The sequence below is a fragment of the Gobius niger genome (assembly GCF_951799975.1).
Source record: "Gobius niger genome assembly, chromosome: 4".
Lineage (NCBI taxonomy): Eukaryota > Metazoa > Chordata > Actinopteri > Gobiiformes > Gobiidae > Gobius > Gobius niger.
In genome coordinates this window covers 40136942-40154493 of record NC_136855.1, presented here as the reverse complement: position 1 = coordinate 40154493, position 17552 = coordinate 40136942, and the positions used below count along the sequence as shown (strand labels likewise).

The window sequence follows — 17552 nt, the reverse complement described above, 5'->3', positions numbered from 1 at the left end:
AAATTGATGAAAAATAAATAAAAAATAAGACAAAAAAAGACCCAAAAATTGACAAAAAAGTGATGAAAGAAAAAAACTAACAAAAAAAGTGGTGGAAAAAATGTCAAATATGTGATAAAAATGTAGAAGAAATTGACAAAAATGTGATGTAAAATTGACAAAAAATGATGAAAAAAATGAAAAAAAGACAAAAAAATTACAAAAAAGTTATGAAAAATTGACAAAACTGTGATAAAAAATTTGCAAAAAATCTAATGAAAAAGTGACAAAAAAGCAATAAAAAAATGCCAAATATGTGATGAAAAATTAACAAAAAAAGTTGAAAAAATTTACAAATAAGTGACAAAAAAGTGACAAAAAAATTCAAAAATGTGATGAAAAATTGACCAAAAAAGATGAAAAATTGACAAAAAAGTGAGTGATGAAAAAACTGACAAATATGTGATAAAAAATGTAGAAGAAAGTGATGAGAAATTGACAAAAAATGACAAAAAAATGGACAAAAAAATGACAAAAAAATGACAAAAAAATTATAAAAAAGTGATGAAAAATGTGATAAAAAATGACAAACATGTGGTAAGAAATGACCAAAAAAAATGCTGTCCATTTTTTTGTCATTTCTCACCACATGTTTGTCATTTTTTGATAGTGATGGAAAAAAATGACAATAATCTGGTGAAAAAGTGACAAAAAATTGACATTGACATTATTAATGAATGTACAGACCTTTTGAGAATTTACTTCAGATATGAATTAGCATATAGAAGCATCTCCTGAGCTAAATGCTAACTCAAATTCCATTCAGCTTTTCCTTTTTGTTGTTCAGATACACATTCAATGTCCAGGAAACATCATTTTATAAGATGTTAATGATAAAGAGCCCACAGAAACTACATAAATGCCACGAAAAGGACCGATTGGACCCGACAGGAAAAGCTTTATTTCCAAATAGTCCAAACCTCTCCTCCAAACAAACTCCCGTCTCTCTTGTTTCACGCCGTTTTAAGTCATTACTCTCCTTTATTTGGTCGTCCGTGCGGCGTTTAGCGACGCGGCCCCACTGTCACAACAAAGGGAGGCTAATAAATCATAGCGCGATTAAGCGGCGCGCAGGTAATTAGCCGCTAAATGGGCCCGACGCGCCGAAGATGAGCATTTGTGACGCCGCGTCAGATGCTGTTTTGATAAAAGAGGGTCGCGAGTGATTAGTGGAGTTTATCAGAAACCAAAGCCCAACCTGTGGCTCTTCTGCAGACGGAGGATTCGATCGACAAAAAAGAGATAAAAAATTTACGAAAAAGTGACAAAAAAATGTGTAAAAAAGTGATGAAAGGATGAATTTAAAAAGTCATAAAACATTGGAAAAAAAAGTGATGAAAAATTGACCAAAAAAAATTAAAAATGGATGGAAAAAATGACAAAAAATGACAAAAAAGTGGAAAAAAAACATTACAAATATGTGATGAAAAATTGACAAAAATGTGATAAAAAATGGACAAAAATATGATGAAAATTGACAAAAAATTACCAAAAAATGACAAAAAAGTGATGAAAAATGGAAAAAAGTGATGAAAAATGGGGGAAAAGTGACAAAATGACAAAAATGTGATGAAAAAATGACAAAAATGTGATGAAAAATTGACAAAAATGTGATAAAAAATGGACAAAAATATGCTGAAAAATTGACAAAAAATTACAAAAAAATGACAAAAAAGTGATAAAAATGGAAAAAAGTGATGAAAAATGGAAAAAAGTGATGAAAAATGGGGAAAAAGTGACAAAATGACAAAAATGTGATGAAAAATGACAAAAATGTGATGAAAAAATGAAAAAAATGTGATGAAAAAAATGACAAAAATGTGATGAAAAAATGGACAAAAATGTGATGAAAAAATGACAAAAATGTGATGAAAAAAGGGACAAAAAATGGACAAAAATGTGATGAAAAAGTGACAAAAAATTACAAAAAATGGACAAAAAAAAAGTGATAAAAAATGAAAAATGTGATGAAAAAATGACAAAAATATGATGAAAAAATGAAAAAATGTGATGAAAAAAATGAAAAAAATGTGATGAAAAAAATGACAAAAATGTGATGAAAAATGACAAAAATAAGTGACAAAAAATGACTCGGCGGACAGGTTTTAATTTGAGGGATTCAAACTTAGACTAAGCTTTGTTCATTCATCTTTTTAAGGTGAAAACATTGTTTTTTGTCGCATTTGTCAATGTTGAGATTCTTTTGCCGGTTCTCTCCCTTCACCTGTTGACTCCCACCTGAACCGAGCACATGTTGCAAATATAAATATATATATATGGCAACAAAAATGAGAAACCACAAACAGTACATGATTATAACCAGGAGGAGATGATGGACTAACATCTCAATATTCTGGGGGACTTTCTCATCAAAAATGTGCTGGCAAACTCTTAACTCTCTCAACTCTTAGGAACATTTCATGCAGTTAAAAAAAATTCCAATATGTGATGAAAAAACTAACAAAAAAAAATGAAAAATTCACAAAAAAGTGATGAAAAAAGCAATTGACTAAAGTGATGAAAAAATGTCAAATATGTGATAAAAAATGTAGAAGAAATTGACAAAAATGTGATGTAAAATTGACAAAAAATTGACAAAAATTGATGGAAAAAAAACAAAAAACAAAAAAAACATGGCTCCATTATCGTTATCGAGTAAGCCCCCAAAAATACTGAGATATTAATTTTTGTCAATATCGCTCAGGACACCTTGAGGCGGTCTGACATGAGCACAGGAGAAAAGGGACTTTAAGGGACTTTTAATCTATTCACAAAAGAAAACCTTGGAGCCTTTTGACTTCGGTTCGTTAGTTCTAAACCTCCTGACAAGTCTCCTTTCTCCTGTAATCAAGCGGTTTTACTTATTGATGTTCCCAGCGTGTTCATCTGGATAACTAGCTCAGCGACCGCCCCCTTCCCTCAGACACAGCAGGTCTAATGTGCTAGAACACTGATCCATCGTCTCGCCCAAAATAACCCGGGAACGAGAGCCTTTACCAGGTCTCACTCTCACAGGCGCTTCACGGATCTGACTCTGACTCTCTGCGATGTGTCCGTGCGCCCTCTAGGGAGCGAGTGGTGAACTGCAGCCGTCCCGGGGAGATGCAGGTGACCATCCAGAGCCTCCTGCCCGACACCAAGTACCGCTTCCGGGTGGTGGGGCACAACGCCAACGGGCCGGGGGAGAGCAGCGCCGCCCTCAAAGTGGCCACGCAGGCGGAAGGTAAGAGGGAACTCCATATTTATTCATTTGTTTTATTAGTCATCCGGCACAGGTGCATATATGTGTGTGTACCCTAAATGCTCTAATATAGGCCGGGGCCTTTATTTACTCAAGGGCATCAGGACCAGGCCTTTATTGGAACCAGGCCACAATTAGAGACAGGCCTTTAATTCTATTTGAGCAAAACGGACGACCAGGAAAACGAAGAAAAACGAGATTTGTGTCCATTTGCACCTAAAATATTAGGTTAATTTATTAACGAACATTTCAAACCCTCTCCCAGCGGCTGGAACATTGACGCCTTTTATTTTGTCGGGACAACAGGAAGTGTTTCGTTGCTGTTAGCGGAGCTTTGACATCAGTGTCACTGCAGGTTTCTGTTTCGTTTTTACCGCGGACCGGATTATTTGTTGTTATCTCGTGTAAAAGGCGAGTTTAGACGGAGCGTTTGTGTTTGTGATCGATCATGAGACTGACCCGAGAGAAGACGAGACGCTCGCGCTGATGGGAGGAGTTATTTTGAGGCGTGGGACTGACCTGCACACGGAGCAGCTGGACGTGCTTTGAAGACGCGATGGAGACTTTATTAAAACCCTGGAGGGTATTTACGGAAATGTGGTTAAGATTTCGCTTGGAGCTCCCTCTGTTGGCAGCAGTGGGAATGGCACCGCTTTCAGAGTCACTTTCGGTTCATTTGACTTACGTTTTGGAGCGTTGGGAAGTGTTGCTTTGAGAAAACGGTTGAACTGTAGCACTAACTGTGTCACGCTGTGCGACGCCCTCACAGTCGCACTCAGAGCGGCCTGTGGAGAAACCATTAAGGCTCAATCCCTCAAGCATGCGGTATCACGTTAACCTTACCGTGGTAGAATCATGCAGTACTACAACATTTAGCAATATCTCTACTCAGGATGAAAACAACAGTAGTTCACATGTGTGCATAATAAAGGGCCGGAGAGCATAGGATTTCACATTTGTAGCTTAAACTGGACATATCTTGCATAATTGTGGCTCACAAACGTTCTTTAGTGCTGCCAACCGCTTTCAGAATCGCTTTGAAACACCAGCATCAAGCATTTAGATTAGGTCTCAGATTTATTTCTTTTTCCATGCTAAAAATATACTGCGTAAAGATCTAATCTAGCGAGTTCCTCCCAAAAAACAAACAAACAGACAAATAATCGTTTTGAAACAGCATGAGGTCATATTATGCCATGAGAAGTAACTACATGTATCCTCTATTCTATTCTATTCTATTCTATTCACGCATTTCCAATGACATCACACATAGTTCCGGCGGCCATTTTGAACACCGAAACAACAACATGTAATAATATCTCTACTAGGATGAAAATGAAAGACAACTGATCGACTGTGACATTTTTATGCACTCGTAATCATTGCTCAAGAAGCAAACAGTTGAAACTCGGCCCCAGAGACGCACGTTTATGTGATAAAACCAGCAAATGTGGCTCAGACGTAGCAGCTCTGTCTGTCGAGCTACAGCAGGATTTACTAAAGATCTGCTTCACTCTGAAGACTAAATTAACCCATCAAAGAGGAAACAGAAAACCTTTCTCTGTGATTTTTGCAGTTTGTCATGTCAGCAGAGTCTCAGTCTGAGTCAGCGTTTAAGCTACTCAAGACGTTAGCATGCTACCGGCTAGCAACTGTCATCAATTAACAATGTGGCTCACATCCATAAACACTGAGGAAATACTACAGTGACAGAGATGAGCTGTTACTATTAGTCTACAATGTATCATGTTGAAGCTAAATGCTAACCGGGAGCATGCTAACGTCTTGAGCTGCTTCACACTGACTCACTGGTTTCTTTACATAAACATGCGTCTCTGGGTTTATGATTTCGAGTACATAAAAATGCCACTGTCAATCAGCGGTCTTTCATTTTCATCCTTCAGTAGAGATATTGTTACTTGTTGTAGTACTGCATAATTCCACTTCGGGATTCAAAATGGCCGCCATAACAGCAAAGGTCACATGACTGAAAGGCATGTATAATTATTAATAGTGAGTTTGCTCCTGAAGGTGCCCCCTGTCGTTGTGTCCTTGGGCAAGATACTCTACTTCACCCTCCTCGCCTCCAGTGTCTGTGTACATTGGTGTGAATGAGAGAGTGAGTGGGTGACTGGGACCATTTACCGAAGTATTCAATAATTAATTAGTACGTTTGTCCAGTTCTTTTGTCATTGTAAAAGAAATCATGATAAAATTGTTATTTTTAATTCAAAAATCGCAGAATTCTACTTTTGCCATATCGCACCCCTAGTAAAAATGCATTATTTTATTTCATTTATTATTATATAAATTGGAGAATGGCATGAACTGGCCACTGCTGCTAGGGCTGCAACTACCCATTATTTTGATTAAAGAGGGGGTATTCTGCTTTTTTCAGTCCCATAGCACCAGTCTATATCACACTACAATGATGACAAACCTCCTGTAGGTCTGTAAATGCAGTAAATTAGAATAACTGCCTTGTATAAAATGTCTCTCTCAAAATGGCTGTAGTGAATGTCTTGAAATCGGCCTCTGTCTCTTTAAGAACCTCTGACCCTTTCCTGGAGACGCCTCGAGGTGGGGGCGTTCCTAGGAGGACTCAGGCAAACCTATCCCTAAAATGGCCATCAGAGTTTTTACAGATTACTCAAAAATACGTGAATGTGCCAAGGCAACACTTCAGGCATGTTTTTAATGAGGGAGCGACATAATACCATGATGTGAAGCTTGAAAAAGTCCATTTTGCATAATACCCCCCCTTTAATTGCGTTTCCAGATCCTAATATCCGACAGGTGCAGCCGCTCTACCGTCTCCTCTACGTTTCCCACATTTGACCTTGTTACGGCTTAAATCCGCGCTCCACAAACCGCGTCCCGCTTCTGTCCGCCGCCTTTTGTTCCCGGTGATTTGGCGAGCCTCATTAGCTTGTTTGGACTCAAGGACACGCTCCCGCTATTAGGACCAGAGTGTTTTTCTCCCTCTCTCTCTCTGTGCTTTGTTTACACTGAGGCGAGCGAACCCGCCGCCCGCCGTCTGCCGCTTCACGCCGTCTTGAAAGTGGCGCTAAACTAAAGGGAGTTCCCCGAGTGCGTCTGGCGCGGCGCCCCCGACCTGCGAGCGCTCCGTCTTTGTCAATATCTAGGGCGCTGCGAGGCGTCCTTTCTAGGTCAGCGCGCGTGTCCTTGCATGGAGGGCGCGGGCTGCTCGGGTTTGAAGGGGCTGACTCGGGGATGGGGGGGTCCCGGCTCAGACTGTGTGTGTTTAGGAGAGGGATCGCAGCAGCGGGGCCCCCGTGCAGTACGTGCTCCTCCCCCGGGGGCCTCGTAATGCGTGTAGGCAGAGGAAAGTGCAGCTCTTCAGTCAAGGACCACCTGCAGCGGACATGCTACAGTGATGAGGGGGGGGGGGCGCGGTGACTGTGCTTCTGTTTGCACTTAACCCTCTGACCATTGATGTCCAAGAGCGAATATGGAAAAAAGAAGAAAGGAAATCAAGATAGAGTGGCAACACTTTACATTATGGGCCGGTACGTCCGTGGTAATTACAGTGGTTATTACAGTGGTAAGTACTAGTATTTACAGTAGGTTATTATTGTGGTACTAAAGTCATAATTACTAGTAATTAGGGTTAGGGGTTAGGGAGACACAGAGTTATCATTGTATCTCTCATTACTAAGAGATTCTAGTAGTTTCAGTGATACATCTATGGTACTTATTGGTAACTCAAGAATACTACAGCAGCAATTCATAAGTAGTAAATGTGGTACTTCTACACACAAAGATGAAGTTTCTAGGATTGTGTGACTATAAAACAACATAAAACAGCAAGTACAACCTTCATTACTAAGAGTTACCACTGAATCTAGAAGTACATACCTTGTAATTCTCACTATAGCATCCTTTAAGTACCACAATAAGAACCTAGAAATACCACTGTAATTACCACCATAAGTACCATTGTAAGTACCACTATAAGTACCACTATAAGTACCACCGTAAGTACCAGTGTAAGAACCACTGTAAGTACCAGTGTAAGAACCACTGTAAGTACCAAGGAATAACCAGCCCGTAATGTAAAGTGTTACCGATAGGGCTTATTTATAAAGCACATTAACAAAACAGTCATCACTGCCCCAAAGTGCTGTGCAGTAGCAGGAACTCCCTCCCTATGAACATTAGACAGTTTTTGTAGTTTTTGTTGTATTGCCGCACTGTGCACCTGTGCGAAAGCTTTATCTCCTTTAACTTTTGAAATGAGATCTTGGACGATCCAGCAAACATTGGCCCGAGGATCCCAGAGCTCTGACAACAACAATCCAGATAAATAAGGCGGTGCCAGTCCATGGATGGATTTAAAAACAATAGAATTTTGAAGTCGTTTCTAAAAGCAACAGTGAAGAGAAGTTTTGGACCATTTGGAGTCTGTGAATCGATGACTGCTTTAGACCAAAAAACAAAGAATTACAATAATCCAAGAGAGTCGTGATCAATGTGTGGGCCACCTGTTCACACTGGTTTAAAGGCAAGTAGCGCTTTATCTTACTTAGAAGCCTAAGTTGGAGAAAACTAGTTTTTACTACTGCGTTGATCTGTTTTACAAAATGAAATGAACCGTCAATATGAAATCCAAGACGCAAGTGGACCAAGAGCCCAGCCAGTGAGGTCAGGCTCACCAAAAAAAAAATACACATTTTCAGTCTTTTTCTCATTCAAATTGAGAAAATTCAGCGACATCCAGTCTTTGACCTCTTTAAGACATGTCATTAAAGGGATATTTCAGGATTTGTGACATAGGGCCTCATTTCCTAGTTATCCAGAGTGTTGCTGATTTCTGGAGATATTTTTTTTGTAATTCATGCAGTTCTTATATTTGAAGAGTTTCGTGGCTTATACTTATAACTTATAACACCAGACTAACCATATACATGTCTGTGTCCATAGAATATTTTTAACCATTTTGCATTTAAAATACCTCATATTTGAGCAGCATCAGCCTCGTGGTTGTATAAGCTACGCAGCGGCGGAGTGATCTGCTAGAAAATAGTCCCTCAAAATGTGATCATTCATGTGATGCAGGTCAGTTATATTCCAAACTCTATGGACACAGACATTTATATGGTTAGTCTGGTGTTATAAGTGATTTGCCTCAGGTGCTCTGTGGGTCACACTGTTTTTAATGCAGGCTAGCTGATACCATAGACATGCACTAGCCTCGCACTAGCCTAGCGCCACGAAACTCTTCAGACATAAGAACTGCATGAGTTACAAAAAACACTCTGGATAACTGGGAAATGAGGCCCTATGTCAAAAATCCTGAAATATCCCTTGAAGGTGGCAGATGAGTTAGATTTAAGGTCTTTCTTAAAAAATGAGCCCAATGGCAGCATGTGCAATGAAAACAGAACTGGCCCTAAAACTGAGCCTTGGGGTCCCCCACAGGTTAGGGAGGCTTTCTGCGAGGTAAAAGAATATGACTTAAACCACTGAAGCAGTGTGCCACTCATCCCAACACACGATTCAAGACGGGATATTACAATGTTCTGGTCAAGAGTGTCAAAGTTAGATCTAAAAGTGCAGAGATGCTGAACAGCCAGAGTCTGTAATTAAGAAAACATCAGTGGAAACTTTTAAAAGGAAGCGAGAAACAGCAGTGACTTGATTACCTTTGGCTGTTTCCTGCTCTGACATAGGTCCACATTTAAATATATGGGAATTAATGGAAATAAACACAGCTGAAGGTCACTTCTTTACAGACAGATATGAACTGAGGCATAGAAATCGGATGTGATCGTTATACACACTGAAAGAACCGCCACAGCAGAGATAAAATAAAACAAAAGTCTCAAAGAACTCATCTCCGCAGTGTCTGGCACCAGGGTTTTAGGTGTCTAATAATACAGAAATTGTGTTTGATGGCAGTGATCTATACTCTCATAACGCGCTGGGTCTGAGGCCTTTGTGTTTGTGCTGCTCAGAATCTGAATCAGAATTGTCTTTTTGGCCATTCATGGTTCAATCGTGCAACATGAAACACATAACTTTGATAAATAGTGAGTGAGAAAGGAAAGAGTGGAAGCTGCAGAATGAAACTCAGAGTCTGGGAGGAGGGGGCACCAACTGTTAAAGGAGGTGTATTATGCAAAATGGACTTTTTCAAGCTTTCCATCATGTTATTCTGTCACTCCCTCATTAAAAACATGGCTGAAGTGTTGCCTTGGCACATTCACGTATTTCTGAGTAATCTGTAAAAACTCTGATGGCGGCCATTTTAGGGATAGGTTTGCCTGAGTCCTCCTAGGAACCCCCCCACCTCCTGGAGACGCCTCCGAGCTTTCGTCACCAGCCGAGTAACCAACCACTGCTCCTCAGCAGAACCCCCTCCCCACTGATGCCACAGACAGCGTGTGGAGGGGGCGTGTCCGAAAGGGTCAGACCCAGAGCCGTGGGAAGCTGTTTTAGTGAGGGGGTGCTGCTGAGAGACAAAATTTACCCCCAAAATACTTTTTCTGTGCATAAATCCTATTTATTAACCTCTTAACTCCCGCCTGAACCGAGAGCATTTTCTCCAGTTCAGCTTTACCCAAATCCTGTAGGCCAGTGTAACGCCTCATTTGAAAGACCTACAAAACTAAATTGATCTTTTTCCTCACGTCAGATTTTTTTTCGTCACTTTTTTTGTCGGGCAGTCGACTCATTTTTGTATAATTTTCATGACTTTTTTGTCACTTTTTCGTCAAATTATTCGCATTTTTTTGTCAAATTCTTATCACTTTTTCGTCCATTTTTTCTCACTTTTTTCACATTTTCATCCTTATTTTCGTCTCAGTTTTGTCGCTATTTTCACCTTTTTTCCAGAAGCTTTTGGATTGGGGTAAAGCTGGAGAAAATGTGCTCAATTCAGGTGGGAGTTAAGGGGTTAATATTGCCTGCAGTTCACAAACTATCCACCAGGGGGTGCTGCAGCGCCCTCAGCACCCTGGGTTCCCACGGCCTGAGGTTCTTAAAGAGACAGAGGCCGATTTCAAGACATTCACTACAGCCATTTTGAGAGAGACATTTTATACAAGGCAGTTATTCTAATTTACTGCATTTACAGACCAACAGAAGGTTTGGTCATCATTGTAGTGTGATATAGACTGGTGCTATGTGGCTGAAAAAAGCAGAATACCCCGTCTTTAAACTCGTATACGCGATAATGTTTGGAAGATATGCAAATGTACAATGTCGAGTTTATCTTTGGTGGCAAGAAATGTGAGGAAAAACATGTGGGGATAATGGTTTTAGATTTTTGAAATGGGAGGGAGTTTGAAAAGGATTAAATGGGGGGGATTTGGGAAAAAAAAGATGCAAATATTGTGTAAAAGAGAGAGAAAAAATTGGAAAAGATATTAAAAAACTGGGTAAAATTGGGAAAAATTGGGGGGTGGGTGTAAAAATGGGTGGAAAAGGGGAAGAAATAGAGGAAAATGGGAATAAAATTGAACAAATTTAGAAAAAAATAGGGTAAAAAGTGGAAAAACATTTGATGGAAAACTTCTGGGGGGAAAAAATATAACTTTGCTCTGTTAGGCTGAGACCAGGGGGAAGAAATATGAAAAAGTGGGAAGTGTTTTTCTTTTCAGGAAATATCTTTTAACACCGTTTAACACCAGCTGTTAAACTGTCACATCTAAACTCAATTAGTTTAATTCTACAAATATTATTGGTGTAGTTTTGAGAGTGTGATGAATTTTAATGAGCTGCCCCACTTTCCGGGCACCATTAAACATTTCTGCTTCGGGAACCAAAATGGCTGACAGCGGCCCTGCATGTGTTACAGTATTATGTTGTTTTAAGAGTCTGTAGTTCAGGTCCTGCTTCCTCCACTCCTCGTACAGTGTCGGTGTCAGGATTTGAGTTAGAGACGGGTGAATTTAACCGATCACAGTCTGATCTAAGTCTAAATCTTCTTCGTTCTCTTTCCAGTGCAAGTGCCAGGTCCGGCCCCGAACCTGCAGGCGACGACGGTGACCCCGTCCTCTGTGACCCTGACCTGGGACAAACCTGTCACGGGAAACGGAGACATCCTCAACTACAAGCTCTACTACACGGACACGAGCCTCGGCAGCGAGCAGGTACGCGGACGCCATTTTGGAATCGTTTTGTATCCGTGTCAAAGTGTCAGTGTCTAGCGCGAGCTACGACTGACGTTTTTTCACTTCTACTGAACGATCTGCTGTTAGAAAACATCCATATGGGCCCGATACACTTGACTTTATTTATGTGATAAATAAGTTGATATTCCACCAGAAAATGGCTGAAAAGGGTGGAAAATTGTGTTTCTCTAAAGATATGACGAGATCTCTGGTTTCGCCCACATATGTTTGAAAACAGTAAAGGAGGAAAACAATTTGGAGAAAAATCGAAACTTTTAATTATTCAAAAACTACTTTAACAAACGCTGAATTATGAATATAGTTTCTACTAAATAAAGATACAAAGACATGGAGAGGAGCAACAGCCCATAAATACATAAAAAAAATGCAGAATGCTAGCATGATGCTCCATGTTAGCATCAGCTGGAGGAGACTGTGAGGTTCCACACAGGAGAACCTCCTCTGGACAGACTGTGCTCTCTGTGAGGCTCCACACAGGAGAACCTCCTCTGGACAGACTGTGCTCTCTGTGAGGTTCCACACAGGAGAACCTCCTCTGGACAGACTGTGCTCTCTGTAAAAGGCACCAAGTACTGGAATAGTCTCCCTTTATCAGTCAGAGAGACTCCAACTCTGGCCACTTTTAAAGCACGTTTTAAACTGTGGGTAAAGGAAAACCAGGTCTGTGAAGACTTTTAGTTGTTACTGCATTTATTGTTGTCAATATAATTGTAAATTGTAAATTGTGTATGTGTTTCCTGCCTCTGGACTACAGATGGAAACTAGCATCCCTGCTATAATCTGGCATATTCACAGTGCTCATGTGCAACTGTTCATCAATATGCATTGTCCCTATCAAATAAATAAATAAATAAATAAAATAATGCTAATGCTAGCTAGTGTTAGCTACGACTGCCGTTTTGTTTAGTTTTTTGCGCTTATACTGAACAATCTGCTGCGAGAAAACATCCATATGGACCCGATTTAGACTTGACTTTATTTGTATGTCATAAATAAGTTCATATTCCACCAGAAAATGGCTAAAAAGAGTGGACAATTATGTTTCTCTAAAGGTTCTATTTTCCCCCTCGGCGAAGCCACGCCCCCTTCTATGACGAGATGCCGTCTGTATCCATCTATGTCACTTCCTGTATGTGTTCAATAAGGACGTGAGGCAATAAACGTCACAAAAAATGACAAACTAAAGAAAGTTGGGTAAAACCTTATGCAAAATCTTAGCAAAAAAATGTGTCTAATGTGTCATATGCACTTTAACCTTAAAGGGACTATACAGAGTTTAAATTTTTTTAAACTAAGTATTTTCCTCCCCCTACATGTTCCAGTCATGTCCTAATGTGTAGAATGAGCTCAGACCTGTTGAACTGCCTCTAAAATTCGAAGTCCCGTCATGCACGAGCTTAATATAGAAGCTGCAGTTACACGTATGACCTGAGGTGGCAGTAGTGAGTATAAAATGACTAACTTGCATCTCGCCCCTTTAAATACTCAGAACACAGACAGAACCTTGTGTTTCTAAAGGCACGTCATTACTTCTGATCCCGTCTGGCTCACAATGAAGATATTCCTGTGTACTTTGTCGATGTACTCGTCTCTGTACTCCGTATACTCAAACAAAAGTACTCGTATCTGTCTGATAAAAGGCCTTATCGACACGTCCCCCTTCTGGAAACGACTGCACTCGCGTGAGCAGGTTTTCCGACGCCCGTGTGTTCCCGGTGCAGTCGGCGTGCCCGGTGCTTTGTTCGGCAGGGCTCATTAGGTAAAGAGAACAGCGGCGGCGGCGGCGAGGGGTGATCGTGCTTAATAGTAGCTGGAGAAAAGGCGACGCGATTCTGCCGGTGTTTCTCTTTCGTGTCCGCGAGCCGGAGTCAGAGCAGCGGACCATTAAAAAGCCTTTAGTTCGATAATGGATCAGGCCGGCCCCCGGAGTAATGGGGGCTCTCCGGAGAACTGAAGTGAGGAGGTGGAAGAGTTCAGGGGGGGGGAGGAGGTGGAGCTACAGAGACATAATAACAACAGCAAAGTACAAGTATCTGGTTGTAAGAGACATCAAGCCTAAAAGCATTACGTACTTTTGTCGTGTTCCGAGAGAACGGCGACTTAATGCTGAGCTAGTTCATTAGCAGCAGCTGTTTCTGTTCCGGGACTCCTATGAGACGCCGCAGCTCTTGTTTGGAAACATTTGGAAAGCATCTACCACTTGTAAAATCCACGTAATGAGTTGTAAACATGTAGCGCAGAGACTTGAGGTTCATATAAAAAACAATTGGAAAAAGGCATTAAGTAATTGTCGCTCTGTGTTGGCCCCACAGCGACTCCTGGTGTTACACAAATAAAGTGCAGACCATCGCCCTAGGGCACCATCTGCTGGAGCGGGCGCTGAATTGCACTTAGATTATTGAACCCCGTGAGGTCCATCCACAATCTGTATCTACAACATCGCTGATTTTCGGCGACATAACTGAGGAAAAGAAAGTAATAGGTGGTTTTCAGGTTGTAGAAGGGGATGATGTCACAGGAGCCAGTGGGGGAGGAGCCAGTTTTTCTATTAACTGTGCTACACTTTCACAAGTCATGTCTGAAAAGAAAATGTAGGAATTACAAAATGCTCATTAACACATTGAAGCTGTTTTGGGGATTTAGCTGTAGAGCGCCAACAATCCAGACCATTTTTCACTAAATTTAGTAGCACCACAGCCAGGGCTGGACTGGCAGAAAAAATCGGCCCGGGACTTTTGGGTCAAGACCGGCCCTCCAAAAAAAAAAAAAAGTCATATTCAATGCATTAGTCGAGGTGATGAGTAAAACAATAAACCCTTGGCTTGAACTAAAACAGTATAAGCTACGAATCGAGGACAATAGTTGCATTTTGTTTCTGCTGAATTCAAGCTAACACCTCAAAACACTCAACACTTTAATCGTTTCATTCATAACTTGAAGGAACTTTTGTAAAATTACTCAACAATCTTAAAATGTGCGTTCCGTTAATGAAGTTCCACTCGAGACTGCAACACAAATAAACTTCTCAAAACCAACCAAATTATCGCACTGTAGATTCAAGATGAAACGGTAAAACTCACCACAGAGTAATGGAGTTTGGAGTGAAGATAGAAATCACAAAAAGGCCAAACATTGTAAATCCTTTCAATGGAAACTAGAAGATTTACAAACTGCACTGGCGACGAGGGGCAAGACGGAGTCACCTGGCCAACTCCCAGCATGCACTTCTTTGCAAACATTTGTCTAAAGTGTATAAAAATAGAGGCCTGAGGTTCTGTGGGTCCTGGAGGGAGTTACAATAAACTATTTCCTCTTATATTCACAATGTGAGGGGCATGAGTGTTATGTCCCAGAGGCCCATCGCTCATTATACCAGATTATCTGAGAACCATGACTCAAGAAAGCGCCACCAGAGGGGAATAAAAGGCGTCACATCCCTCTAGTGAAGAAGATGTGTAATTGCATAAACGTAATGATAGAAATTCTGATGGATTTTCCCGTTAATTGTGGGCCGGTTTTAAAGTATTATGGGCCTTATTTCGGTGTGATTGGCCCATCCGGCCCAAAAGTACGTCGGCCCACCGGGAAAACTCCCGAAGCTCCCGATGGCCAGTCCAGCCCTGACCACAGCGTATTATATGTCATAGCTATGGACACATGGCTCATTTGAAAGACAAGAATCTAAGCTCTCCGTAGGTGAAAACAGGTTAATTCTACGAGCCTCGGTTCCTGAGAAATCTAAGCTAAACAGAGGCTAGTTTTTTTCTAGAAACGGAGATAATCAGTGTTTTATGAAACTCTCTCCTTCCTGATTAACTCCTCTCTCCTCTCTGGACGGACACCAACGTTATGGGAAGAGGCAAATGCCGAAATATCTCAGTTTTCAACATTGTTGACACGTTTTGAAACACGCGTGTTCTTGATCTCGTGTGCATTTAAACAGCCTGGTTCTGGATTGAAGACTTTAACAGGATGTTTCTCAGTCCAATCCACTTTATTTATATAGCACATTTAAACAACAAAACGTTTCCAAAGTGCTGCACACACAACAAGATCAATAAAACCAAAACAATACAAATGAGCTCTACCGCTGTAAGAGTGTAAAACAATAAACATGAATAAAACAGTTTAAAAGAATAAATATAAATAAAAACACATTCGTCCAAGAATCCACATCCAAGTTGTCCTTGGACCGATTTTAACCGTTTAAAAACTCAGAGAAATGTTAAAATCTCAACTGTTTCGATCTTTCCATGTGAAGCTGCTCTGCTTTGTCAAACGCTCCAGAGAGTGAGAGAGAAGTGTCGGGTTTACAGCTGTTCGCAACTCAACACCTCCTGAGACTAAAAAAAGAAAGATTGTGACTTTTCACAAGTTTTTCATCGTCCTTTATTTCCCTTCTGTTCATCACAGAGCTGCGAAAATCACACATAAGGTGTATTAGAGGGTCTAGTGTCGTTAATGATCAGTCACTGGATCCATGATCTCTCTGTACAAGACCAAAATGTCCTCAAAAACAAAATCATTTTACCTCTATATCAGTGGTTCTCAACCTTTTGGCGCCGCAACCCCCATTTTAACAGTAAAAGGGATTTGTGACCCCTGCTCGGGTCACACCGTGAGGAATAGAAATAGTAGCCGACATAATTCTTAACCTCTTAACTCCCGCCTGAACCGAGAGGATCTTTTTCCTCACGTCATCACATTTTTTTACACCATTTTTTTGTTGGGTTTTCAACTCATTTTTGTATCTTTTTGTCATTTTTTTGTCATTTTTTTGTCATTTTTTTTGTCATATTTTTGTCAAATTTTAATCACATTTTTGTCATGTTTTTCTAACATTTTGTCATTTTTTGTCAATTTCTTGTGACATTTTTGCCACTTTTTCATCAATTTTTCGTCACTTTTTTGTCACATTTCCATCATTGTTTTCGACTCAGTTTTGTTGCTTTTTTCCAGAAGCTTTTGGACTGGGGTAAAGCCAAACTGGAGAAAATGTGCTCGGTTCAGGTGGGAGTTAAGGGGTTAAAAAAATGAAATTCATCAAACTACAAACAAATAATGGCACTCTGGTAAAATAGCACACACATGCTACAACAAAACATCAGATTATATGCTAATGAAAATATGGCTATTTTATCTAAATGATCTGGCGACCCCCCAAATTTGTCTTGCGACCCCCTTGGGGGTCCCGACCCCCAGGTTGAGGACCACTGCTCTATATAATATTATAGGCCTTTAGAACCTGTGTGATGTGACCTGAAACCCAGCAATAGAGACTTGGGTTCTTTTGTGCTGGAAACTATAATGTTAAAGGGGCTAGAAGCAAGTTCGCCATTTTATACTCACTACTGCCACCTCAGGCCATATGTGTAACTGCACCTTCTATATTAAGCTCGTGCATGACGGCAATTCAGACCCGAAGTGACACATTTCTGAGTGACCGTACAGGATTTTAGAGGCAGTTTTGGTGAACAGGTCTGAGCTCATTCTACACATTAGGACATGGAGGAACATGTAGGAGGAGGAAAATACTTAATTTTAACATTTTTAGACTCCTTATAGTCCCTTTAAGCTTTCAAACGAAGTCCCTGGTCCTGCTACGCCTCTGAGGAGCCAATACAATAAAATAAAACTAGCCTCTTACATATTCAAAGTGTGTCCAAACGGATTGGATAGAAAAACACAGTAAATAAAACTATAAAGAGCTATTTGGTTCAATGTCTTCCTCCTTCTCTTCAACACTATCTTGGTTTTCTCTCTCTAAAGTATAAAGAGGAAACTAAACTCATCTTGACGGCTCGATTCCACTTAAGCTCCTCGAGTGTCTTCACAAACAGCTCTCCGCCGCTCTGCGTAGTTTCCAAGGCGAATCTTTGCTTTAGAAAGTGGTGAATGAGACGATCTTCACCCAAGGTCTCCTCAGTCTGCTCAGATGTTCCCCTCACTGACCCCTCCTGCTCAGACGTTCCTCTCACTGACCCCTCCTGCTCAGACGTTCCCCTCACTGACCCCTCCTGCTCAGACGTTCCTCTCACTGACCCCTCCTGCTCAGACGTTCCTCTCACTGACCCCTCCTGCTCAGACGTTCCTCTCACTGACCCCTCCTGCTC

At 40.7% G+C, this 17552-nt stretch overlaps 1 protein-coding gene across 7 annotated transcripts in view; it reads left to right on the top strand.

The window, feature by feature from the left end:
• The window catches only part of neo1a (neogenin 1a), a 454282-nt gene that overhangs the window by 374993 nt on the left and 61737 nt on the right, over positions 1-17552 (top strand). For all 7 annotated transcript variants that reach the window (XM_079554653.1, XM_079554651.1, XM_079554650.1 and 4 more), the window contains exons 9-10: positions 3108-3262; positions 11249-11397. In XM_079554653.1, coding sequence (XP_079410779.1) covers positions 3108-3262; positions 11249-11397 — 304 coding nt within the window. The remainder of the gene's footprint in view (positions 1-3107; positions 3263-11248; positions 11398-17552) is intronic.